Raw genomic sequence first — 26,476 nt, 5'->3', positions numbered from 1 at the left:
GCAGCTTTACATCTCTACGACAGACACACTGGGTTTGGAGGACGGGGTGCAGCAGTGTGCGCTGGTGTGTCACATGTCTCTGTGGGGAGGGGCGCCCGCCGCCTGGTCAGGAAGGAGATGATACGGCCAGACTTCCCGAGATGTGTGGGAACAAGTGCGCATTCGTACACATCTGAATGACAGAAAATGCGAAGCGGATGATGTCAGATGGCAGCCCGACCCAGCCGCCTGCGTTTGGAATGACTAGAGGATGATATGTTAGGAAGCGTAGAGCATCTTGTCACGATCATCTTCACCTTCCTTCGTTGTCTGTACACAACCGTCTACGGGGCGAACTGCTAGCCCTTTCTTTTCTCCCCGTCCTTTTTCTCTTCCTCCCTCCTCTTTATCTCTCCGTCGATCGGTGTCTTTCCTCCGCTGCGTGGACATGGGATAGGCGGTGAGGCTCTGGCTGTATGACAGGTCAACAGGTTAGGTGAGCGATCTGAACGCGGCCCGGCCCGGTGTGTTTTTCGGGGGGAGGCGGGGGGGGCTTTTAGGTCTCTGGGTTGGGCGTGGCCAGCAGGGGCACGTTGTCCCTCCTCCTGCGGCCCAGCGGGGGGCGGCGGTACTGCTCCCCGTCGGCCAGCGTCTGGGGCAGCGGCTTCCTCTTGCTCTCGGGCAGCAGCAGGATGGACAGCACGGCCAGCAGGGCCAGCGAGGAGTAGACCACGTGGTGCAGGAAGTAGCCGTAGTGGTTCCTCAGGTCCATGAGCGGGGAGCTGAGGCGGCCCACACAGCCCAGGGCGAGCACCGCGCCCACGCCGCTGCCCCTGCACACACACACACACACACACACACACACACACAGGTTACATGAATCACATGCATGCTGGGATTAGATTATTGTTGCCCTTGGTGTAACAATTTGTGCATTTCTCCATCCATAAACATTAATCAACATGTGAGCAAAATCCTGTAATTGACATGAAATTTACAGAACTAGCTGGGGCAACACTGGTATAGAATATCTTATCCCACTATTTCTAAAAGAATATAAACAAAGCTGTTATGTTGAGGAGTTGAGTCACGTCTCCTTGTTCATCAGGAATGCCTCTGCAGAAAACTTCTATTCATTACTAATAGATATTAATGGATTCTTCTTCTCTCCTCACCCACTATTTCCTACATTTTTCATGTTGTCCTGATTCTTTTCAGCGTGAGTTGCAGACTGACCTGCTCCTTTTTAACAGGAATTATTAAACACATCTTATTAACTACATATTAAATACATTTTTAGCAAAACCCCAGGGGAAAACAGCACTCTAGCCTGTACACCATCATCCCCACTGCAAAGCTGGAGTGTTAGTATTATCTTACCTGATGATGGTGGGCATGATCTCAGCAGTGAAGAGGATGCAGAGAGAGGCGGTGGCCTGGGAGGAGAAGAGACCCAGCACAGAGAAAACCGTGATGGCCGCCTCGCTCAGATCTAAAGGGGGAAGGAGGACGACGACACACAGGGAGAGGCAGCAGTTAGTCTGTGGGGCTTTACGTTTGGATTGACTAGGTAAAGTACAGTGTTTTCCATTTTATTTTATTTTCATATTATGTAGCGTAGTACCCTTTTGATTTGACCTGATACCATTTCAGACACAAAACAAATCTGTGAGAATTCTGACACTGAATCAACCTGCTGTTTTATCGTTTCCCTGACAGCTTCACTGACAGCAGACAGCAAGGGAAACATGTAGCTACCACTAAGAGGTCACTGAAGACCCCCTCAACAGCCCAGTGCCACGGCCCCCACAGCCTCTGATGCATGATTAAAGCTCGCCGCCTGACACAGCTTTGACTTTGCTGCCACCGCAGTGTCCTACATAAACCGGGGTGTCGTGCCCACTTTCTGCCACAGGGGGGAGACTGAGACTCGGACAATGATGGATGTGTTTCTACACAAGGCTGTGTTTAGAAAAAACACAACAAAGGCAGCTAAAATGCATCATATGATGTCGTTTTCCATGAGCAGAATTTACTGTTGTGTTTTCAAGGTATTTCAGGATGCATCAAGCACAGTAAACAACTTGGAGGTAAGTATTCCTTTGCCAATAACAAAGGGAAGAAGACTTTGTATGCTTTATAGGGCTCTATGATCTTACATTAAATAACATTAGAAACAGATTCTTAACAGACTCATTATGCATGTTTGGAATAGATTTCTTGACTGGAATCACCTGTTGTGTATAAGTCTAACAAACTCAAACACAGAGCCAGACACTAATTTACTGATTAGTTCACAAGGCCAACATGAGCTGCTACAGACTGTACCGATAACAAATTCCACCAGCCTGGCTGTGTGGTCATTTAACTGAATTGAACTGAATTAGATCAGCATTCTTGTCTCGAGACAATTCCTGTCCTGACCTAACACACTGATTTCTACCTTCATTCTAGTTAGGATTTGAGGGAACTAGGCCTTTAATCTTCCACAACAGGCCTTCCATAATAGCTGGTGAACAACAGGGGCTGATGTAAGTGCAGATGAAGGGAGATGATGTCCACCTTGTTAGCAAAAACAATTATGAATAGCTTTCCCTGTTTTGACTCTAGATTTACTCTGTGAAGTTGAAGAAAACAGTGATTTTCCCTGCCAACCACAACCCCACTCACACTCCATGAGTCCCAGGAGGATCAAAGAGGCCAGCCCCGTCATCGTCATGGCAAGGAGCAGGATGCCACGGCGACCGCACCTGTCCACCGTCGCCCACAGCAACAGCCAGGCCCCGCCCCCCGCGCAGACGGACAGCAGGTACGTCCAGTAGAAGCTGGGGGCGGTGCCTCTGACGTCACCACGGAAAGAGCTGTAACAGTGACTAATGCCGTGGGAGATGAACCTGAGAGGGAGACAGAGGGAGGGAGGGAGGGAGGGAGGAAGGGCAAAGGGAGGGAGAAAAACAAAGAGGCATAGAGTGAGGATTCATGTGCCTCCAAAAGATATATTTAAATTTGAAAAAATGATTTAGTGTTGAGGGAAAGCATAAAAATCACTGAGTAAAGGTGAATGTCAGAACACTTTGAAATATGAGAGTGGTAGAGCTGCAGCAGCTACCATGTCTGTAAATAAAGTGCAACGCAAAGGGAAAAGCGCCGATTCGAAAACTGCAGCATTGCTAAATTAATGTCAAGAGTTGCAGATGACTTACGAGGTGAAGCCGAGCACACACATGTTCTTCCAGATGTTCCTGCTGTGGAAAAGCTCGGGGAAGGACAGGCGGGGGCGAGTGGAGGGGGCCGGCTCCGAATCCAGCTCTGCAGCAGCCAAACAGGGTTTCTCATTTTAATTCACAGGTCAATAAAACAGGGGTTGATAAACCTGGGTTTTCATTTAATTCATGGCTCATTCTCAATTTAATCAGTTCTGAAAGATAATGAAAGGGGAAATGAGTAAGATTTTTTACAGCCCCATAGCACAAAATGGCCTAAAATGCCTCGGTCTCAAGCCTAAAAAAGCAAAAGACAAATCAGTATTTTTCATGGAATATACAGTATAATACCTCTTCACTAGACGTTTCTGTTGGATTTCTGCTCTAATTAGCTAGCTTACTCATCTCTAATGTGAAAATGTGACTTTATCGTTTGTGTCATTTACAGGCCACCGTAATTCAAGGGGACAGGAGGAATGAGAGGGCTTGAGGGGGAATTGTTGTCCAGCAATTGTTGTCCAGCAAACTCCCCACAGCCTGGAAAAACATATTTACATATAAACTGTTGAAGAGCCCAGTGAATATCCGGTTCCTTTCTGAAGATGAGGCACATTTTGTGGCAGCAGGTCATTATGCTCAATTATATTTCCATTGTTTATTCAGGGCACCATGTGTCTTCAATAAATCATGGAATTGCAATTGAGCATAATAACCTGCCTCAGGTAGTAGGCACTCATGTTTTGAAACGCACTGCAATAAGTAATACATAAATAATGCAGGTATCATACAGTGAATATTCTTTCAACCCAACAACAGGGAGAAGACAACACAAAACTTCAGTCCCTCTTATCGTAAGGGCGAGGATGAGAAAGCAGCATCATGTGCGACAAGAAAATCAGATGTTTCATCTTCACATAACACACCTGTGAAGCTCTCATCATCCCTCACATCTCTGTTGGAATTTCTTCTCTCGCTGAAGGCGTTCAAGTCCCCAGATCTCTCTGACAGAAGGAGCCAGCGAGGAGACTCTGGAAAAACCCCAGGAATGCTGCAGGAGTGGAAACACAAAACACAAGTACAGCTCACTCTTTTATCTTTGGCAGCTTTTACTCAGCACCAAAACACTACAAGTCTGAGGATGTTGTAGCTACAACCCAGATTTGCTCTTTCCATTGCAAGCTAAGCATGGAAAAAAAACCATCAGATCTGGGACACAAAGTATCAGAATTTTTTTGTTTCCTTGTTAATCCAGCTTTTCTTTCATTCCCAGTAAGACCTATAATTCATGGTCAGTAAGCTTATTTTAATCTCTGTTAATTTGGTTTTGAAACTGCAATAAAGGCTTATCTTGTAGCAGAGGTCTTGGAGGGACTGGGGACCTTAAACAAAGTAGGCCTAATGCATTCTGACATGAGCTAAAAGGCCCAGTGTGACGGGGGGATTGGAATCAATACAATCCAACAAAGCTCTCAGCGAGTCAGTTGGTATCAAGACGCTTTAATCAAATGACCATCAAGTTCCCTCATTCTCTCGTCCTTACCCCGCACTGTCTCAGAGAAATAAACACACACGCACACACATACGCATGCACACACACATACACACACGCAAACATCTATGCTCATTCAGGTACACATACAGTGAATATCAAAAGTCTGCACACCCTTTCAAATTTTTATTGCCTTGAGGCCAGAAATGAAAGCCCATTAAATAAGTAAAATACTTTTTTCTGCTTTCATTTGGATATAATATTCAGCAAAATCAAGGTAAAAAGAAATGACTTCAATATCTTCAACAAAACTACACAGAAAATTAAAATAAAAAGTAGCATAAAATAAATGGAATATTTAAAAATTGTGTGCAGACTTTTGATATCAACTGTACACACACTCAGTCAGCGGCGGACACACACAAACCAAAATCCGCACTTATTTATGCTCACTCCCAGACAGCAAAATAACCATACATAACGTGTATGCTCTCTGACACACACACACTCTCTCTCCTACCCGTAGCTGAGGAACAGTGTTAGCGGGGCGGCCCCGGCCCCCAGCAGGCCCCTCCAGGACTGGCAGCCCAGGGCCACGGCCAGCAGCAGCAGCTCCCCGGCCACGGTCATCAGGCCGGCCAGCATGGTCACCAGCAGCCTCAGAGACGGCTCGCACAGCTCCAGGCCTGACGGTCAGACACACCATCGATCAGCAGAGACAAACCTCGCTCTCACACCGCGTCACGGTTCCCATCTGCGCCCTGTTTGCGGCCCTCCGGGCAGGCAGCATTCAGTTCGCTGCAGCTCAGGAGGGTTTTCACGCTCGATGGCGCAATTGAAAGCAGCCCGTGACAAATGCCTTAGCTTCCATTCAAACGAAAACACATTTCTTTAATCGTGCACAAATTCCCTGATCTTCAGGAAATATACAAAAATAGAACAGAAGTAGAGTCTGCACGGCTCCAAAGGTATCAGTTTATTCACATCAGTGCATGTGTGATGTTTCAAGCTCTCTGCTCTTTGTCAAAGAAGACAATTAAAAAACAGCACCACTAAAATATCCACACCGATTTCCTTGAAGGACTAGGTCACATGACGAACCACAAGACCCCAAGGAGCCATCACACTTAAAAACATGGATATTTAGCTCTTTAGCCTGATGAAGAGTCGCATGTATTGGTCTTCATGAATTCGTACACCTTTCAGACTCCACTTTTGTTCTGCGCTGGCACCTGGTTTAGTTTTCACTCTGCTCAGCTACAAATATAATCTATAAATATAAGTTGCATATCCACACAGAAGACAGAATCTAACGAAGAAGAAATGCCTTAAAATAATCATAGAAGATAACGTGCACAATATTGTGAGGGCATTTATAGTCTGGTTAGCTTAAACAGCAGAAGATATGATGCTGGTAAGGCTGCCATTTAACTAGTTAGCCAACATGTGTTCATCAGTGTTTTTCATTACACTATTTCAGCTACTGAGAAGTTAAATTGGCTGGTGCAGTCCTGAATCCACGAGCCATGGCTGCTGTTTGACAAAAAGACAGTTTCATGCCCTGGTCATAAATGTCACACCCTAGTGTTAATTCTCTCATTTTTGTTCTGCCATTAGAGCTTCATTAGAGGGAGAAGTGAGCATCTTTTTTTTTTTTTTTTTTTTACTTTTTCCTTAAAAAGTAGGTTGTTTAGTCTTGAGTCCAGCAGACCTAATAGGCATCAATTTGTAGGTCATTTATGGAGTTTGTGTACCTGTGTGTATCTGTCCGGTACAGCAGACAGACTGCCAGCCACAGCCAAAACCAACCAGCATTTGGATGGTGGTACTTAGTATTTTTTTTAATACATCTTTCAACTCAACTAAAAACAAACTTGGTGCCTATTTCACAGCCAGGAAAGTTACTCACGAGTGATGTACAGAGTGAGGTAGACTCCCGCACTAGCAGCCGCCAGACAGAAACGCATGACGATAAAGATGGAAGGGTATGGGGAAACGCACACCAGCACCCCAAACACCACCGACAGAGTCAGGGACGTCAGCAGCGTCTTGGACCTGCCCAGCCTGGAGGGAAACAGAGGGACATGCACTGAAAAGAAGGACCTGATCAATACATGACGAAAAAATTAAATTAATAAAAATCACTCATGCTTTTCAGAAGCATTTAGACCTTTGAGAAAAAGTGGAAAAACTGGATATTTAAAAGTGTTTTAAAACATTTTGTGGATGGGTGGAGAAATTATAATGATTCTATACGGTAAGTAAAATTTTGTATTAAGAGCCCTTAATGTATGTGTGGCACAATTACTCTTTGAGAGTTAAATTAGTGAAATACTTTACAAGGAAGAGTCTATCTTTCAACACAACCACAGTAGGTAATCTTTTATTGGAAGATTTATCAGATTCAGATATTGTTAATTTTCCTCCCCAATTATTACTAGATCCAACAGTCACTATCAGTCAGGCCTTAGTTTAAAGAACAGCTGAGTCAAGTCAGGTTCATCGTTAATAACAGGTAAAACTCTGTTGATTAGCATCCAAATGAAGGTGAAAAAAATTACAATCCAAATTATGAAGCATGAGGACAAAAGTACAAAAACAAGATGTACAACACAAACAATTTCTGCTGACAGTGTGAGTGCAAAGACACTTCACATGCTTAAATATTAACAATATGAAAGATGAGAGCAGAAAATAGGACAGTGCTCTACTGTGGATAGACTGAGTATAGATACAATGGAGAACTGCAGTATGGATATGACACCTACTTTTACAATATCATTTCATGAACCATTTCACATTATTGTCAAATTCATGTAAGTTACAACAGTCTAGGCTTCAAATATGATCCCATCCAACTCTTTCAAAAAGCCACAATCTTAACTGTCCAATGACAATAAGACTGAAATATAAACTGAATTCTAAAGCAGAGCTGATCACCAAATGTGATGATTAGCCAAATTTCTGCTTTATGAGTGCACAGCGGTTTTGTCAGACATCTACAGCTTAGCACTGTTCCCTTTTTTTCTCTGAACGTTCCCTAGAGGCTACATTAATTCACTAGTCTTAGCAAACAGAGGCTCTGCTCAATTGGTCAGCAAATTAATGAAGGTTGTTAGCTAATTAAATTGGCATCTTCTCCCTCACAATTCCCCCGAAAACTACGGCTTCCCCTGTGCCACCCTCAATCCGACAGAGATTGGATTCATTACGTCAATTATGTGGAGTACCTGGGGTGTGCTTAATGCTGCTTGCCGCGCACGGGGATCTGCATCATCAGCTCCAGCAAAATAAAGCACGTAAAAAGCCTTACATTCTCTGGCATTGACTGTTATGTCATTCGTTGCTTTGTTGTTTTTTTGCGATCTGTTCTCTGTTTTTGCATAGCAGGCACCAGAATTTAGCCGCAGAAATGACTTCTTGGTGTGGTAGAAAGCCTTTTGAAATGGCATTTAGGCCACTTGATACTAAAAACTCTGTTTGGAAGCAATACAGATGAATGAGTGAGGAGGGCTGGCTGTTCCTTTAGGCAGGGTGGCTTACACCAACTATTGATTGGTAGGGGAAACACTGGCAGACACAGTAAATCTATGGCTAATTTCATTTGAAACATTAACATCTACACTGCTTCTGGTTTTTTGTTTGTGTGTGCGTGCGTCTGTCTGGTTTGTACATACAGCTGTGAGGTAATGAAACTGCAGAGTAAGGACGAGAGAATGAAGAATAAGGAACTTGATAATCATTTGATTAGAGCATCTTGATACCAATTGACGGACAGAGTTCTACTGGATTATGTAAATGTGTGTGTGTGTGTGTGTGTGTGTGTCCTGTGTCTCCCATCCTGATTTATTTGTGGCAGCCCATGACAATATCAGACAGAGCAGCCGCAAACAGACTTTCCAAACTGACACAGTAACCTATTAACAGAGCTTCTTGGGTTGCATGTTTAATCTTTTCAGCAGCCGACTGTGTGCATCTTACTCACTCCTGCCAAGAACCTGGGGGGAACACTGGTGTGTGTGTGTGTGTGTGTGTGTGTGTGTTACCTGTCAGCAGCATAGCCCAGGCCCAGACAGCCAGTCAGGACGCCCAAGATGAAACAGACCTCCTCCACTGGGACCAGCCAGTACTGACCACACACCAGATCCCACTGGACAGCAGAGACAGAGGGAGGAGGGAGGAGGGAGGAGGGAGGAGGGAGGGGGGCAGAGGAGAGGTAAAGAGCCTGTCAGTTATTATCCACTCCGTTCAGTTCAGTTCAAAATGTTACAAAAACCGGCAGTCATCGGGTAAGCATCACAACACATCAGGCACAGCAGGAACAAACGGATGGATGAAGGGAGGGAGGGAGGGATGGACAGAAGAAGAGAGAGGGATGATGTAAGGATAGAGGGAGGGATGGGTGGATACTTAGGGGAGAGGGAATACCTGACCAATTAAATTAAGATGTACATCCATCGGGAGTCCATTTTTCATTAATATTCAGACCAAGCAAATCATAAGCGATACAATCTCCACCCCCACACAAGTGCTGAAAAAGAAATTATGCATAACAAATAGGACCCACCTGAACTGGAGTTCATATCGCAATACGAATACTAACCCGAGGAGCTATGGCTAGCACAATCAATATCATCTTTTAAATCACTTCTTAAAACTTATTTTTACAGTATTCCCTTCATGTGATGTCTTTTATCTAGTTATTTTGACCGATATATTATTTTTACCCTTTATTCTTTTGTTATCTCGTGGTGCTGACTTGTTTTACTTGATCTAATTTATTGTATGATGAATGTTTTTTTTCATTTGATTAAGCGCTTTGTAAACTGTAAATAAAAAGTGCTGTACAGATAAAGTTTATTGTTATTATTTTTATTCCGACTTGATGACTGAATAGTAGTCTGTGGTCAAGTGGTTGAGTGCCAGTGCAGCTCCTTCCTGAGCCCATTCAGTGGGGCGATGGCTGAAGAAATGAATGAGTGTGTGTGTGTGTGTTGGTTTTGATTGCTGGCAGCCTGAACTGGCGAACAGAGAGGAAACGGCTCGGACCCCATTTGCCGGCTGTGAAAGTCTTCTTCAGTTAGGTGTGTCTAGATTTAAAGCCCCAAGCCAGAATTTACACATTTTAGAGGGATTCGAGATAAATTCTTAGCTTGACTTAATCTTGCTTTTTGACATGGAATGCAGGACTGTTTTAATTACACATTATGTATACAAAGTGTTCGCAGCCTCAAAATGCATGTGATGTTTAGCAGTCACATGTCAGTCCTGTATAAAAAGGTCAGTCTGAAAATCCATGCTGCAAATACAGAATAAGATGTAACTGTGCACCCAGGAAGTATCAGAATCTGATCTTTCCAAATTACCTCTCAGAAGGGGCTTCAGAAAATTAGTTCCTGGCCCTTCTTGGGTGTAATAACACTTGTGCTTCAATTGGATTTGGTGGTCTATCCACGTGGATCTTTTATCTGCGTTGATAAATAATTATGTGATTATAATCCCAGGTGTAAATGGGGCTTGAGTGCAGGAGATGATCACAGGCTGAGAAAATGGCTCAATCTGCCCACAGGACTCATTACACTTAATACAGGAAGAGGACTCACAGTACAAACACAGGCAGACACTAAAGGCCACACATTACTACTGTGTGTGTGTGTGTGTGTGTGTGTGTGTGTGTGTGTGTTAATGGTGGTCAGAAGACAGAGGATGTATTATTATCAGCAGTTGTAGTAGTAGCATTAGTAGTAGTAGTAGTAGTAGTAGTAGTAGTATTAACAAACACAGGCTCCAACCCTATGTGAACATTTACTTACTGCATGACAAAAACAAACAGCCACATTACGTAACAGCGCAGCCACATAGAACCTTAGCGTCTGTGCTGAAAAATCAGATATCTACTCTCAGATCTGAGTTTTTTAATCACATTAAGCCAACCCACTGATTTGCATTAACAGCTGAGCTCTGCTAGTGTTGCTGTCTGCTGACCGCTGAAAGCAAAGTGATTTTAATGATCTGGAGAGAGAGAGAGAGAGAGAGAGAGAGAGAGAGAGAGAGAGAGAGAGAGAGAGAGAGAGAGAGAGAGAGAGAGAGAGAGAGAGAGAGAGAGAGAGAGAGAGAGAGAGAGAGAGAGAGAGAGAGAGAGAGAGAGAGAGAGACACAGAGCATCGTTCCTGAGCTCAGACAGAGGGCTGGTGGTAACAAGGCCTTGCGTAATTGGAGCCCATGCATAGAGAACATAAAAGCCTGTCACATACTATCTGTCATCCTATTGCTGGGACACAGAGCCGCAACGCTGTACGCCAGCCTGGTAAAGGACAGCATAGCAACCCATAGTGCTCATACGGGTGACGTGCTTGGGACAATACGCGTGGGGAAAATGCGCACAAACAGGTTCATAAACTCCCCGGACTGGTTTTGTGAATGAGACCCAGGCACCATTAGGTTTATGCCCTTGGGACTTCACTTCCTCTTTTCACATTTCTGGCTGCAGATAGTTTGAATAGCGATGATGCCTGGCTGCCACTATATGACAAACTCAACTGGGACTTCACAAATTCATATTTCGTCATACAGAACAGAACAACACTGGAAATGACAAGTTTTAGATGAGGGCTAGCTTTGGAATGTTTTTAAGATGACTTTTATGGTGTTTCTGCTTGATAACGTACAGTGGAAACAGGAGAGATGGAATAGAGAGAGGCGAAGACATTAAACAAAAGTCACAAGCCCGATTCAAACTCAAAACACGATTGCCAGTATATGGTATGCACATTAGCCCACTGATCCATGGCTTAGAGATGTTAAGTGTCGTTTGCCTCTAGCTAAGTGACACACTATTGATCAGTGGTAGAGGCCATGCTGGTCAGTGGACTTCCTGTTTCCTGCTTGGTAGACTGCCAGCTCAGCAAAGTAGTCGTGGAGGACCATCATGATGACGAGTAAAAATACTGTCTGAGCTAAACCTGCCTTGGAGCCTAAATACGTCTGTCTGTGTCTGTCCCTCCATGTCTCTCTGCCCGCCCCCCCCCCTCACTCTCAGCATGGAAACTAAGGGATGGAGGAAGCTGTACCCTACCCGCACTACGTCTGTAACTACACCAAGACACATCTGCAGACATGCTCTCGCTAAATGCTTCCCTAGGCAGCGTTTATGTTCAGCTCACCGCAGCGGAGGATTACCAGTGAACTGCCCTAATACCACGGGCTGGAGGGCTGGGTGTGGCTCCCACATCAGTAGGCACAGAAGTGAAAACAGACAGAGGGTCCAGTCTGAGCGGAGGACTGGGTGGAGTTGGCACGGCTGCTGCTAAAGACATTAGTCATAACAAGACCTATCGAATGGTCTTAAAGTGAGAATCCACTAACAAAATAGAAGTCACGTTATTCCTATCATCTTCGCTGTTGACCATACATTGATTTATTTGTCTCGGCACACCAGAATATCAGACAGGCCCACCACAAATAGTGTCCACATTGACTGACACATTAATTGTGCTTGTTGTATTGCACGCACACAGCTTTTTTCTGCTCCTTTATTCAGTGTATTTTACCATCCCCTGCTAAATAGCACCAAAAATAATCAAAGAACCTGTGGGAAACACTGATGTTGGTCGTTTCCATCAATATGACCATGATGAGAACAGGATCAGCTCTTTCTTAAAGCTAGAAATCAGAGAATCGGACTCTAATCTGCAACGTCATCAAGAAACAAGACCTGGAGCTGCACTGCTCTACTGACAAAACCTACATAGATTCTCTTTTAGGACGGAAAACTTTGGTGTTATCTTATAAGACCAGTGGTATGTTGATACAGGATTATTTTTAAAACCTGACAATCTTCCTGAAGTCTCAGGTCTTATGGCAGGAGACACAATACCATGTAAGGGCATCACTTACTATTGCACTGAACACATTACACCATGTATTCAGCAGTTATTCCCTGTTCTGCTGTAGCTAACCATAAACCTGCCTCCCTGCTGGGAAATACCAAGTTATCGAGGCAAGAATTCAGGCGCAGCGGTTACAGCTCAAAGGTTAGAAAAGCGAGCTTGTGGCCTAGAGGTTCAAATCCTCAGAGCAGCTAGGAAAATCCAGGCGAGGAAGGTGAATGACTAACACTCCCCCTCCCTCCTCTCTCAAACAAGTACTGTGGTGCCCTTCAGCAAGGCGCTTAACGCCCTACAGCTGCAGTGGAGCTGCTCAGCAGCCACCAGTAGAAGACTGTGGTCGTACTGGGCGTCTCACAAGTGCAAATGTGTGTGGCTGTGTGAATGTGTCGCAGGGCGTTTGCTGAAAAAAGAGACTGCATGCTCAGCAAAAGCCTCCAGTGGATAAATACAGGTTAAAAAAAGAAACAATGAGAAAGTTTTCAGCATTTTAAAAGGCTCAACCCTTAATCCGTACGTAAACAAAAAAGGTCCCACAGAAAGCCAAAACACAGGACTAGGAAGACCATAATTAGTGTGCTCAAAAGGATCCCGGGCCGGGTCTTTACCTCAGTAACGATGTTGTTCCTCAGCCCCTCCGTGACGTTGTAGTCCCAGCCGGCCTCGCAGTCCACCACGGCCGACTGGCTGCCGTTGACGTACTGCTTGCACTGGGACGGCCCCCCGCTGTCGCCGGGCCGCTCCCCCTTCTCCCAGGGCAGGGAGGCGTTCAGCACCTGGGGGGACGGCGAGGGCCCCGGCAGGCGGCAGTGGTGGGGCGGGGAGAGGGTGATGAGGGGGTCCGAGGAGAGCAGGAAGGCCAGGAAGAGGTTGGGCAGGATGGAGAGAGCGATCAGCACCCTCTGCTTCTTCCTCCCCAGAGCCAGCACCATCACCTCGCCCGTGGGAGGCAGCGAGGGCGGGGGCGGGAGGGAGGAGGAGGAGGGCGCCGGGGAGGAGGGCGCCGGGGAGGAGGGCAGGGACGGAGGGGGAGCGGGGCACGGGGACGGGGAGACCAGGGGCGGCGAGTCCGGTGATGTCATCATCGGGGGAGGGGCGGGGGAGGGAGGGGGTGTTGTGGTGGTGGTCGCTGCCCAGGCGGAGGCAGGGAGATATGGGAAAAGCTCTGCGGAAGAAAAAATAATTACACAGCATTATTTTACTGTTTAAATACGCAATATAGGATTGAAGTATGGGGCCCCATGTTGAAAGTCCCACTACTGGAATTGTTTATGTCTTGATTTGTTGGATTTAAAGAACATTTTTCTTTCCCGTAAGTATTGCCTGAGCTTTTGATACAAGGACCGACAAAATGTGACAGGTAAACAAAAGTTTTAGATTTTGAGAGTGTAAAAGGTTTGTTTGCCATGGTAAAAAAAAAGTTGCAAAAACCTTATTTTCCATCTGCAAGCCAAACTTCTGTAAATCTGTCAAATATATATATAGAATGAGACAAACATTTGTGAATATACTTAACGTTTAGAAGCTCATATACAGTAATATCACGTAAACTATCTTGGGCCAAATTCAATGAAACATCTACACGATTGGTGACTAACCTGCGCTCACCCTTTCATCTGAGTATGCTTTCTCACTAATTGAGGTGATTCTGTTAAGAATTTTTACATCAAATCTTGTGTTTTAGAAAATTGTTTTCACCAGATATACCAGTTATGTGGCACTGTCTGCTGGAGCGCATACGTAACTTCTGACGCTAATGTGAAAGTTCACATTAACATTGCATTTCATAGCAAGTGTGCGACACTACTCCTGAGTAAGAGGGGACTTATTTGGGTCACTTGACAGATGGGCTACACTATTCCAAATATTGAACAAAAACCTGGCCAGGGATTCATACTGAACATAGGTATACCATAAAATCACCAGACGTACTGCTAATATTTACATAACCTACTTTTTTCCACTTCCACAGTGAAAAAGCAAAGTTCAGTTAAATGAGACATTCTTCAACTTTCTGAATGTGGGAGTAAAGTTAGTGCCATTCTGGGACTCAGGCTCATGAGTTCAAGTTGGGTCAAGTGGGGACCCACCAGAAACAGGTACACCGCCCATTTTGGGTCCAGAGTCAGACCCCTAGTTTATGAAATACTGAATGTTATCTGTTGGTTATAGGTCTAACACAAAGCTCTCCAAACCCTCTCAAGTCAAGGACCCCCAAGTTGATAAATGTTAGGCCCCAAATTCCCCATTAAATAATAAGTCCCAGTGTCCCCCAGTGTAAGATGAGTGTTACCATTAGATATAATCCAACACAGAATTGTATAGCTGTCTATTTCTATTCTGTGGGTGGAGAGAATGAACCCTATGATAAAATAAATACATAATAAATAGTAGTGAAATTACCTCCTGGAACCCCCTCAAGGACCCCTGGTGGTTTAATAACTGGTCTAACAGATAGCTACACAAAAAAGCTGTGGAATCAAAAGTGGCTGAAAGAAACAGGGAAGGAAATGCTTCATGATTTTTGTGTGCTAGTCAGAAGAGCTGCCTGGTCTTTCCTATAAGCTGCACTTTGTGTGTCTGGAATGTGAACACCCTGTGCTTTCCTCAGCAGCCTGTGTCGGTGCACATGGTGCCCCTTTAGCTGCGTGTGGCTGTGTTTTCCTTGCAGAGGGCCAGGAAGTCTTGCAAAAGGAATCCCAGAGGGTTACATAAGAGGTTTGTTTCACACGGGGGGAAACTACAGACGTGGAGGGAATAAGAGTCGCTGCCTGCCCCTGTTTCACCCGCTCCCGTATAAGTACCGACACCAAAATGAGGCTAATAAAATGATGATGTGGTAAAGACAGCTGCTGGGCCAGTCGTACCGGACTGACAGACACACACCTGCCCCGAGAGGCGAAACACACAGCTGATAATAGCAACAACGTTGTCGCCTGGCTTTAAAAACAGAGCTGTAATCTCACTTACCCCTTTCAAATATTGTTGTACGTGTGTCGAGATCCTACTGCCCGTCGTCTCTCCCAAATATCCAAAACATATCTGGGTGAAGGGGGGATAAATTGGAGAGGAGTTCAAAATTGAGCCCGATTTCACCGCATTCCCCTTTTACTGTATCTCCTCTGCGTCTCGGTTCCAGTCTGCTTTGTCTGTTAGTCCAGTATCAACTGACATTTCTGTCCCGGAGAAGTGTTGTTGCCTTTGAAAAACACCAGTGATGCCTTTGACACAGCAAGGACACAGGACTCCTGTTAGTCCCGAACAGACGTAACGCCAGCCGACACCACTTTGAGATGTGATGCGATGCCCCGGCTACAAAGCTTGATGCTAGACTCCTGCCGTCGCTGGTTTCTAACGTTTATTGCTCGGTCCAAGTTTCTGTCTGCCGACATTACACAAAATAATTAAATAACACATAATTATTTCCGACATCATCTTAAAGGGAAAGGCGTCGTCAATACAGCCAGTCTGTGACAAAGAGAGGGTGGAAAACTGCATTGGGAGAAGCCTGTTAAAAGGGGCGAGCTGCGCCGGCGGAAGACTTCGGGAAAGATCGGATGAAATCGTCGAGGCGACATCCCCTCATTGTACTACTGTCAAAGATCGTATGTTGAGCTGATTGTGTTTCTAAACGTCTCAACAGAATTTAATAGATATTATTTTCTGTCTGGTTTTGACTGAGCTGATCATGTCATCACTGATCCATCTGACTGATTTTGTGTTTTACGTTCGCTTGTTAGATAGCTAACCAGCATCACACTAGCTAACATATCTGGTAGCTAGCGTTAGCATGTTAGCATTAACATCAGTGTCTCTGCTAAATGAGCCTGCTGGCTAGTTAGCGAGCTAACAGTTTGTTCAGGTAACTGAGCTGACTCTTCTCAAGCTACAACTCAGAGTGTTTTGGAGTAGAGACGAGGGCTGAAGACAAAACAGCTTACTGTGCCAATCCACTTTTACTTAGAACGTTACTGAATTGATCTACTGCCACACCACAGCAAGCTTTTTCAGCCAACTCTCTCTCTAGCCTGGTTATAAATTTAGACTTAATTAACTACCAGACAATTCTCCAATGTTCCTCCACCATGGAGACACACCTGGTTGGTAGCAGATTTGTGACAAAACTGCAAAATATAGTGCTATATAGTGACAAAAGCACTTATTTTAAAAACTGTCCCTACACTGTACTGTGTTTTAGGGAAGTTGGGTTAAGTTCTTAGAGATTTGCATTTCATTCATTTTCATTTTTTTGCTTGCTCCACCACTGCTGGATGAATGGAAACAGACAGTGGAGCAACTTACTACTGAGGACGTAAAGAACCCTGGTCTGCATCTCATACATTGTACAGTATAATATTGAACAAAGACTATTATACATTCATAAATGCAAGTATGTATTCACTGAAAGATTATGTATGCCTATGCTGTCAAATTTAAATGAAACCACATATTCAACTGGTTGTATATATATATATATAAACCACATATTTACTGGTTTCCATGTCACTCTCATGGTAACCAGGGAGAACTTTGAAGAACCCTGGCTTTGTGGAAACCTCTATGACACGGCTCTAAAGAACCTGTTTTGGTACCTTTCTGGCACCTTTATCTTTTTTAGAGTGCATGCCAAACCCAGGGGCGGTTCTGTCTGGTCGATGATCCTTCATTGTTACCAACTGTAGAACCCATTTTTACTGTGAATATTCAAACACTCAAAAAGACTTAACCTTAATTACACCACATTTTATTTTTATTAATGGCCAAAATCGAGCTAGCACGTTTTAGCAAATAGTATGTGATGTGGTGTACTAAAGTGTGGTATAATTAAGACTAATATTGCTTTGGCTTTTCACAAACTCGCCATTCAAATTATATTATTTGCACTTTTTAATGACATTTTTAAATTGCTGTTTACATTCTAGCAAGCCAATGCCCATTGCAAGAAAGATTTGTGGCTCAGAAATGAACATAATTCTGCACAGTCAGACTTTGTTGTCACTGAACTTTTATTTATTACATCTTATCATGGTTTTATCAAACCCCATATCGCGGATCGCAGATCGTCCCATCACTAGTAAAACCTGAATCATGGCACCTTGATGGTCCAGTAAGGAGGTGTGTGTTCCGTCTGCATTCTGCCAGAAGACTTTATTCATTTATTTATTTATTTATTTAAAAGGGACAATGTACAGTTCAAACATAAATGTCACCATTTGATGCACCGTACCAGATTATAGCTGCAAGCTAATTCGCATCTGTAGTCCCATGGCAGGTCAAAGCAAAGAAACAGCACAATAACAAACAGTACAGAGTAAAAACAACATACAAAGTTATACAAAAAAGAACACACAAGACACGAAATACAAAACTACACACAAAAGCACATCACAAATGTATGCTTGTCAAAAAAAAAAAGATAAGAGTAGATAGAAGATAGAAGTAAGATAGAATATCAAAGTCAGTGAGTACAGAGCTGAGCAGCTTTTAACAGACTTTTTAAGTTGGTTTTAAAAGTGCTGATAGAGCTGCAGCTCCTCACATCGTCAGGCAGGGTGTTCCACTGACTGCAGCTCAGGCAGGTGCATCTCTTCACCAGCTTCCTACAAACATCAGATCAACACATCCTTCTGTCATCAAACACACACACACACACACAGACCACAGGATGGACGCTGGAGGACTCAGTGGACTTCAGGATGCTTTCTGACTGGCTCCTTCTGAAAATCTGTTCCCAAGTGTGGCTTCACACTGACTGCTGTCAAGCGATATGTGTCCCGTTTTTAGTCATGACACGATGTTCTTTTAGGGTTCTTGTGAATAGCACACAAAGGAAGTAACTATGGTAACAGACAACAAATATGGCTGTGTTTATATTTCTGATGTTTCTAATTAAGGAAAAATAAACACAAAAAACAATTAACAAGAACTTAGAGAGAAACAGGCATAAAAAGGTCAAACTACATGCAAGATACAGTTAAAAGGGAAAACATTGCAACATTAAAACAGAATCATTTGAAAAAAAGAAAGTTGAAAGTTTTCCTAAAGGTTTAAGAAGGTTATATTACATACTGATAATATTCATAGCATGTATTATAGCCTATGTCTGTGTTCTTTTGCTTTCTGATGTGCCTTTTATTTGTGCTTGTCAAGCTGTATTAAAAGTACCTTTTGCTTTCAAGGTGCCTCCTACTGTTTCTTTTCTGTTTTTTGTTTATTTACATATTGTAATGAAGTAATGCAGGGTAACCTCTAGTAGAATAAAGAGAATTTTCTATATCCATTAGCACAGTATATACACTTTGCAATGTTGCAAAACATATACCTAGGCCTATTTAACATTATTCATCAACTTTTTTTTTTCATTTGAGCTCAATAATGTGGAACCTGTGCAAGAAACTGCAAGATCACATGGACTGATTTCTACTGAATGAAGTTCACATTTAAAATCCCTTCTCTTTCCTTAGCTCTTATTTGTCTCCTCTTACACAAACACTAGGCTCACAGGAATATTGTCTAGACACTGCAGCTCTGACCTTTGACCTCTTTACTATTGGCTGCTTGCAATGTTGGTGATCTTGGAATTGAAGCTTATTCTACTGCACTCTGGATAAGAGCATCAACTAAATGCCTACAATTTAAAATGTAAATGCACACCCAAATAGTCCAGATGTTACAAATCCTTTTGGATATTTAAGATGGTTTCACTAATGTGTACTGGTGTTTCACACACAATACATATTAACAATACTTATCATAAATAATACTTATTAATATTTTTTGATAAAAATTGACAATGGCCGATATTTTATGCCAATATGCTGTAACAAAATTGTAATCATTGTCAGGCCAAAAATGTAAAGGATTCAGTGTTTCCACCAGGATGTCATGCTTTGCAGAGTGGAAAAGTCTCTGAAACAGCAATTCGACCATGATGGGACGCTAAAACTCTCCATTGAAACCCAGACTAATTAAATTATTTTTGGGTTAGCAGCTGCTTCAGGCAGGATGAGGCGAGGTTACAGACTAACTTGACATCCACTTTCACTACTTTATTAGTCAACTCCGTTTTAGAATGAAAAGGACTCTAAATTAAAGTGACTGTTGGTTTTAGGTTTGCAACACTGCCTTTAAACACAAAGAAGAAGAAATTTGACTACTTCACAGTGGCTGTTCCCGTATAATCCCAGCATAGTGAGTGGCAGAAACTGCAGATGGCTCCTCTATGGATCTCTGTGGTTTTGGTGAACAGCTCGGGACCATGAGGCAACTCTCTGGCTCCACCTGCTGGACTGAAGAAGTAAACACACCCAAGGTGGAAAAAGGACCAAAATATCCTACTCATGTAGAAGCACTGCCTTGCTAAACTTTTACTCAAGTAGAGAAAATATTGCTGCTGTAAAAATCGACTTACATAAAAGTAAAAAGTGTCTCAGTTAAAATATACTCAGAGTCAAAATTTGTTGCTTTTTACAAAAGAGAACATTGTCAGATGTGTCTTTTCCATGCGATTTGAAGCACAAACTAGTTCAAACTAGATTTTTAACTGGGAAAAATAGCTTTCATGGCTTCATAGCTTTACTAGAACAAGTGCAGTTTTCTCACTTGATGCAGAGAAAGCCTTTGGTAGTCTTGAACAGGGTTATATGTGGTCTGGGTTTTGGTTCAATCTTTATTTCTATGATTAAGGCTTTGTATAAATCTCCTACTGCAGCTGTCATGACTGGCAAAACTATATCTGATCCATTTGAACTTGAACGCTCAACTAGACAACTAGACACAACTAGACTGTCCTCTTTTATTCTGTTTAGCACTGGAACCCCTTGCTCAAGCCTTCAGACAGGATGCAATAATATCTCCTATCTCGATATATGGGCATAGTCATCACTATCATCACTATGCGTATGATATTCTTTTGTTTATAGATCATATTGATGCTACTATACCACAGGTTCTCAGTATTTTTAATAATTTTAACACCATATCAGGATATAAGATTAATTGGACCAAATACCCTTACGCCTCCAAATTCATCAGGAAGAATTGGCTATCTTCCACTTTTTATTTCAATAGAATCTTCATTCACTTATCTTGGTATTAAAATATCTTCAACAATTTCTAAAATAATAACAGAAAACATTGGTGTAACATTAAACAAGATCAGAAATGATATTCAAGATGGAATAATCTCAAACGATCACTCCAAGGCAGGGTCACAGTGGTGAAAATGAACATACCATAGCCTACTTCCGAGGATCCACTCTTTATTTTTAATGTTATCTCTACCTCCTCCTCCCAGATACAGTATATTAATAACATACACTCTATCATTGATCATTTTATATGGGCCGATAAACGTGCCAGGATCCTGGCACGTTTATCGGTCCATGTAAAATTATGGGCCGATGGCAACAGTCTAGAATATCAGGTGGACTGGTTCCAAATTCCAAATGTATTAGCCTATATGGCCTTTCAAATTATACCTTTTCGTTAATGGATGGACTCAAATAACGTGTCATGGAGAGCAATTGAAGCTGGTTAGCCCTCATAGATGGGGAGCTCTTCCATTCTGTGGAGTAGGTAGGAGGAAATTGGATCACAAATTTGGCTGCATTGTATCCAGCGCCTTGAGGGTATGGAAAACGGCTGAGAAATCTTTAGGTGGCTATTTTAGGTTTTGTTCATCTACACCACTGTGGAATAATTATAATCTGCTTTCCAGTAACCGACCATTTATACAACCCAAATGGTCCTCTAAAGGCATAAACACCATTGCCGAGTTATTTGATAATCAAGGTCGATGTCTTTTCCAGTATCTGCAAACAAAATATGCTCTCCATGCTTCATCACACTCCATCTACCTACAATTTAGATTAGCCCTGAAAGTTTATGGTGTACCCTGGAACTCACCTCCCCCTGTCCATCCAGTGTCTAATTGGGTTGACCCTGATGATACCTACCTTCATGTGGAGCGGCATTTAGAATTTATTCCGCTCTATTGAAGTCTGCATCTAGCTAAACTTGCCATCACAACTATATGGGATCGATGCTGCCATTTATGCAATTAAAAACACATTTCTGTATGATGTGAAAACACTACATTCATGTGTCACAGAGATAAGGTGATACAGTACCTAATGGAAGTTATTTTGTCTATGGATTCTCTGCATTAATATAAAATATAAAATGTCACGAACACACAGACAGCACTGTATGTGATTTCTCTTATCATGACTATGGACAAGCTACCGAAAACCACAGGGTTAAAATAGCCTACACATAAGTTACACACAGCAGAAAATGACTGAAATACCAATCAAGAGACAATTACGTGCTCTGCAGACAGAAACCAGGCAGAATATTAGCCTATGTGCCCTCTTCAATGGTTAAGCTAGCTTTTATGTTTCATCGGAATCAAGTGTATAACTGGCCTAACGTTAGCTAGCGTTAACTTAACGTTACGTGAAAAGATTCAGAAGCAGATAAAACGCATGAGCAAGACGATTACGAGCAGACTCTTTTTAATGTTATTATAATTTTTTATTTCAGTTTCTATTGTTAAAAATAAATTCCATCACACTAAGCTCACCTTCATCTGTTGCTTTAAAGGCGTGTTCATCTGAAACAACATTAGCTAGTTAACAGCTAACCCAATGAACTAACATTAGGAAGCCCTCCGCCAGGACTTCACGGAGCAGATTATCAGAAAAAGCCTGTAGGAAGGAAGCCCCCCCTCGCCCCCCCAAAAAAGTGGAGGAGCTCCACAGCCCCTACAAGCCAGCCAACATGAACAAGGCCCTCCACCAAGACATGTGGCAGCAGGCGATCATGTTTAAGACCTGCGAGGCCAAAAAGGAAGACTTCTCCACAGACGAGCAGGCCGCTAAGCTTAAGGCCGAGCAGGAGGAGAAGGCGGTCCTCCTCCGAGAAATAGACGGGCTGAAAGAAAAGCTCCACAGCGACCACGAGCAGGCCATGAGCATCCTGGAGACCATGAAGCTCAGGGGCTCGAAGCTGCTGACGACAACGGAGCAAAAAACTGAGGAGCTGAAAAGGCTCCGTGCAGAGAAGGCCTGGAACGCAGAGCTTACTATCAAGCTCAGAGCAGAGAAGGAGCAGAAGGAGATTCTCCTCCAAGAAATGGAGAATCTGAAGATGCTCCAGAAACAAAAGGACGACATGGTGAAAGAGGCCCTCAGCTGTAACACCAGAGAGGCAGAGGTGGGAGGCTCTAAAGAGCGAGACGAGAAAGAGGTTGGAAGAAAACTGCACAAAACCTCCAAGAAGCCTTCCAAACTGAGAAGGTTCCTAAAGCTCCTGAGGAAGAAGAAGAAAAATGAGAAGAAACAGGAGAAGATGGAGTCCCCTTGCAACATTTGACTTTTCCTGAATCACATCAAACTGAGCACATTGACATCTGTGCTCTCCCATAGACCAACTTTTCCTTCCTTAATAGAATATATTATCAATGATATGTCTAAAATAAAATATAAAATAAAATAATGCTCTGCCTGTATTGTTTTATTCCTGTAGAGAATTGTAAGTGGCACTGCAGTCAACATTAAGAGCATTTAAGACAGCTGGACAGAGACAGCGTTGTAGAGAAAATATAGGCTAGCTGTACTGGATCTATCGTTTTTAGGTTTTTAACGTATGTGGCAGTAGGCAATAGTGAACGGTCACACATACAGATGAAACTGACAGCCTACTGAAAACTGAAATTTAGTGGTATTTCTCCTTTAATTAGGCTGTCCATCTATGTGTTTTGCTGTAATACCTAAGGGAGAACATGAACCCCGAGATGGCATGCAAAATATTATTGTATTTTCTTTGCATATGCCTCCTTAGTAAGTTCCAATAGTGTCATTTCCTGGTGTCACAACTTCAGAGCTGTTTCCACTGACAACGTTTTTGCTCATAAAGGGTTTTCTCTGATCCTGCAGAGTCATGAATATATCATCCCCATGCAAACTCCATAACTCCACCCCACTGCGACATAATGCCTACCATTGTATGTATCCTGTCGTAAACATTTTTGCCAATTTCTTAACTGATTAGGCTGTACGCAATTATAAGTAGGCCCTGTGTAGGCCACTATAACTCCATGTAGATCAAGCAGTCTAGCTGTAATGTCTATTTTAGTATTTTCAAGATTGCTAGTCTTTGTTCTTGGATGGCAAGAGAGGCAGGGGCTCTAACTTTGACATTGTGCCTCCTCGATTTGTTATTCAATTCACAGTATATGCAATAAAGAGCCCCATCACTGGTATCAGCTGGCCATTTGGTAATGACTGTTTAGGTACACTTGAGGGCACTGGGCAGCTCCTGAATGTGTGTGTGTGTGTGTGTGTGTAACTCTTACTCAACCTACAACCACTCCTCAATGCCACTGCTGTAGATTAGAAGGTGTTGTTAGTCAACTAGGCAGGTTAATTAAAAGTCAATAATAAAAGAAGGCACCAATAGATAAACAAACAAAAAAAAGTGAAAATCCTGATAGTAAAAATAACAGGACAAAAGTCATCACATAAAAGTCTAGAAAATAGACTGAAATCCCCCCAGACAAGGCACTGCACCTCATGCTTCTCTGGGGACGCCGTCAACTACACCTCACTCTGACCGCTTTATACCAAAATGAAGGGTGTGTGTGTGTGTGTGTGTGTGTGTGTGATGAGAGGCCTGTGAAAAAAAGTTGGAATCAATCCAATCATCCTTAAACACTTAAGTGTAGCAAGGTGAGGCAAGTTACATCCATCCATCCAAACTGACTTTAAACTCATTAACTTGTGAGGAGTCACCTTCATCACATAATGCATTTCTTTGCTGATGAGAACATTGTCTTGTTGGATGACAATGTGTGTGTCACCCAACGCTTTGGAGAGCAAAACAATGACGGTGGCCACTTGCCTTCTCCGTGTATTGACTCCAGCCACGGTGGAGCTGGTATAGTGGGGTTCATATGGTCTACAAACATGCTTGCTGTTGTTGAGTAACTTGGTAAGGATTAGGTGAAATACAGTCTTTCTTCACTCTGTGGAGATGTTGCAGTCCTGGGACCACAGATTGCCCCACATGACACTGTGGGACATTTCAACAGACATGGTCACACAAGGAGCCATATTTGACACCCAACACAAGGCAGACATTAGTGCTGTGTGACACTTTCTCTCTCCTTTACAAATGAGGAGTTCATTTCCAAAATGCTACATATATACTGTATATCCATATTGGGTAGAAACGTCAGTATGTGACGTTTATCGTCTAATATTTCTAAAACAAAGAGGATCCAGTTTGTAAAAGCTTAAGTATTTTGTCAACCATGGACTTAAGTTACCCAGTATCTTTTAAAAAGCAGCATCATTTGATTTAGTTTTTTAGTCATTTAGTTATTTTGTGAGAGAGTCATTTTTCGAATGCTTTTATCTCATATTGGAACAAAGCTCTTCAAATACCATCAGTGTTTTTGAGAAAGATGAGAGTTTTGAGTGAAAAGCAGTCATACAATCTGAATTAATAGAATAGAATCAATACAGTATAATTCAATAGAATCAGCTGTCACTTGACCCAGATGGTTTCACATGTCCTGGTTTGGAAAGGCTGTGTAACCTATTACAGATTACTGATTGCCTGCACACAGGTAATCTGATTAGTTTCAGTTCCTTTGGATTACTTTAACTTCATAATTAATAGAATGCAGTTGAATGAACATTATATTCCGATCAATTCAGTTTAATGAGTTGTAAAATGATGTTAATGTGTCATCTCAAAATGTAACTGGCTTTTCCCAAAAGAAATCCAATAACTGATTAATATTACAAAAGTATGCTGGATATACTGTAATTACTGTGTTTTATGTGTTTTAGTTAATAATTATATTGGATAACAGATAACAAATTATTCAAATTACGGTGTAAAAAGTGTAGGATTCAAAAAACTGAGAAATCTAGTTTGCGTATGAATCCACTTGCTTCACACTTCACAAATTGCCATACTGGCAAAAAAAATCAATATAACATATATGTTACTCTAATATAATAACAGGAAAGTAACTGTGGGAACTGAAATGATATCCGTCAGTGAACGGCATATCCCACACTGTGCTTGCTTACTCTAACAGAAAGTCCAACCTACACCTAAAATCCCCTGAAGTTTCATTATAGTACATTGTGTACGATTGCTGAAAATGTAAGGGCACGAGTATAGAAAAATGTTTACCCAATAAAATACTGCTTTAAATAAAGAATAGAGAGAAAAGGTGTCTGTCTATCTGTCTGTCCCCTGCTCTCCTCACCTCTCCTCTCTGCCCCCCCCCCCCCCTCCCCCCTCTCTCTCTCTCCTATCTCTCTGTCCCTTCACTACCATCACAGCCACAGGAAGGCTCTGGCAGCCCAAAAACACTGATACTATCTCTGCGCTCTTCATCTCCGTCCTACGCTGTGTTGAAATCTTGCCCATCCCACAAAGGGAAACCGCTGGTGAACAACGGTCCATGGCATGACGTCCGTTTCTGTGGGTAGACTGCATATGGTGTATGGGGCGGTAGTGGCAGCCCTCTGTACCTGGGTAGGGATACAATGGAAGTAAATGAGGATAGTGATACTTAAAAGTAGATACTTGTGTTATCCCGCACCACTTTCTCTCAAAAAGTGTTTCTTTGTCTTTAAATGAATGTATCAGTACACTGTAATCAAAGCCTGGGTTGCTTTTCCAGTATGTGAGGAAAAACTGAAGCTATTTGTTACTAAACTGCTTTAAAATGCAAAGAAATATTTAAATATCTTGTGTGCATAGGTTAATGTTCATTGAGGATCAGCTGTCATTATTCTTACATCTCAGGAATTAACAATAATTGGGGGATATAAAAGACTACCGGTTCATACAGGTGCACAGCAAATCATTTTATTTAAGAAAATCATTCAAAA

The 26,476-nt window shown here is 42.6% G+C and overlaps 1 protein-coding gene across 1 annotated transcript; it reads right to left on the bottom strand.

Annotated features, from left to right (window-relative positions):
* Positions 1-381: 381 nt before the first annotated feature.
* On the bottom strand, positions 382-16,229 carry slc22a17 (solute carrier family 22 member 17). The gene is made up of 10 exons (XM_071908854.2): positions 15,528-16,229; positions 13,166-13,722; positions 8,718-8,821; positions 6,581-6,735; positions 5,192-5,357; positions 4,106-4,230; positions 3,183-3,288; positions 2,650-2,873; positions 1,360-1,471; positions 382-812 (listed from the first exon to the last, which is right to left on the bottom strand). Exons 2-10 carry the CDS (start codon positions 13,640-13,642, stop codon positions 536-538), a joined length of 1,746 nt encoding a protein of 581 aa, XP_071764955.1. The 5' UTR covers positions 13,643-13,722; positions 15,528-16,229; the 3' UTR covers positions 382-535.
* Positions 16,230-26,476: the final 10,247 nt, after the last annotated feature.

Source organism: Centroberyx gerrardi, chromosome 22 (assembly GCF_048128805.1).
Source record: "Centroberyx gerrardi isolate f3 chromosome 22, fCenGer3.hap1.cur.20231027, whole genome shotgun sequence".
In the NCBI taxonomy this organism is placed as follows: domain Eukaryota; kingdom Metazoa; phylum Chordata; class Actinopteri; order Beryciformes; family Berycidae; genus Centroberyx; species Centroberyx gerrardi.
This window is presented reverse-complemented; position numbering and strand designations above follow the sequence as displayed.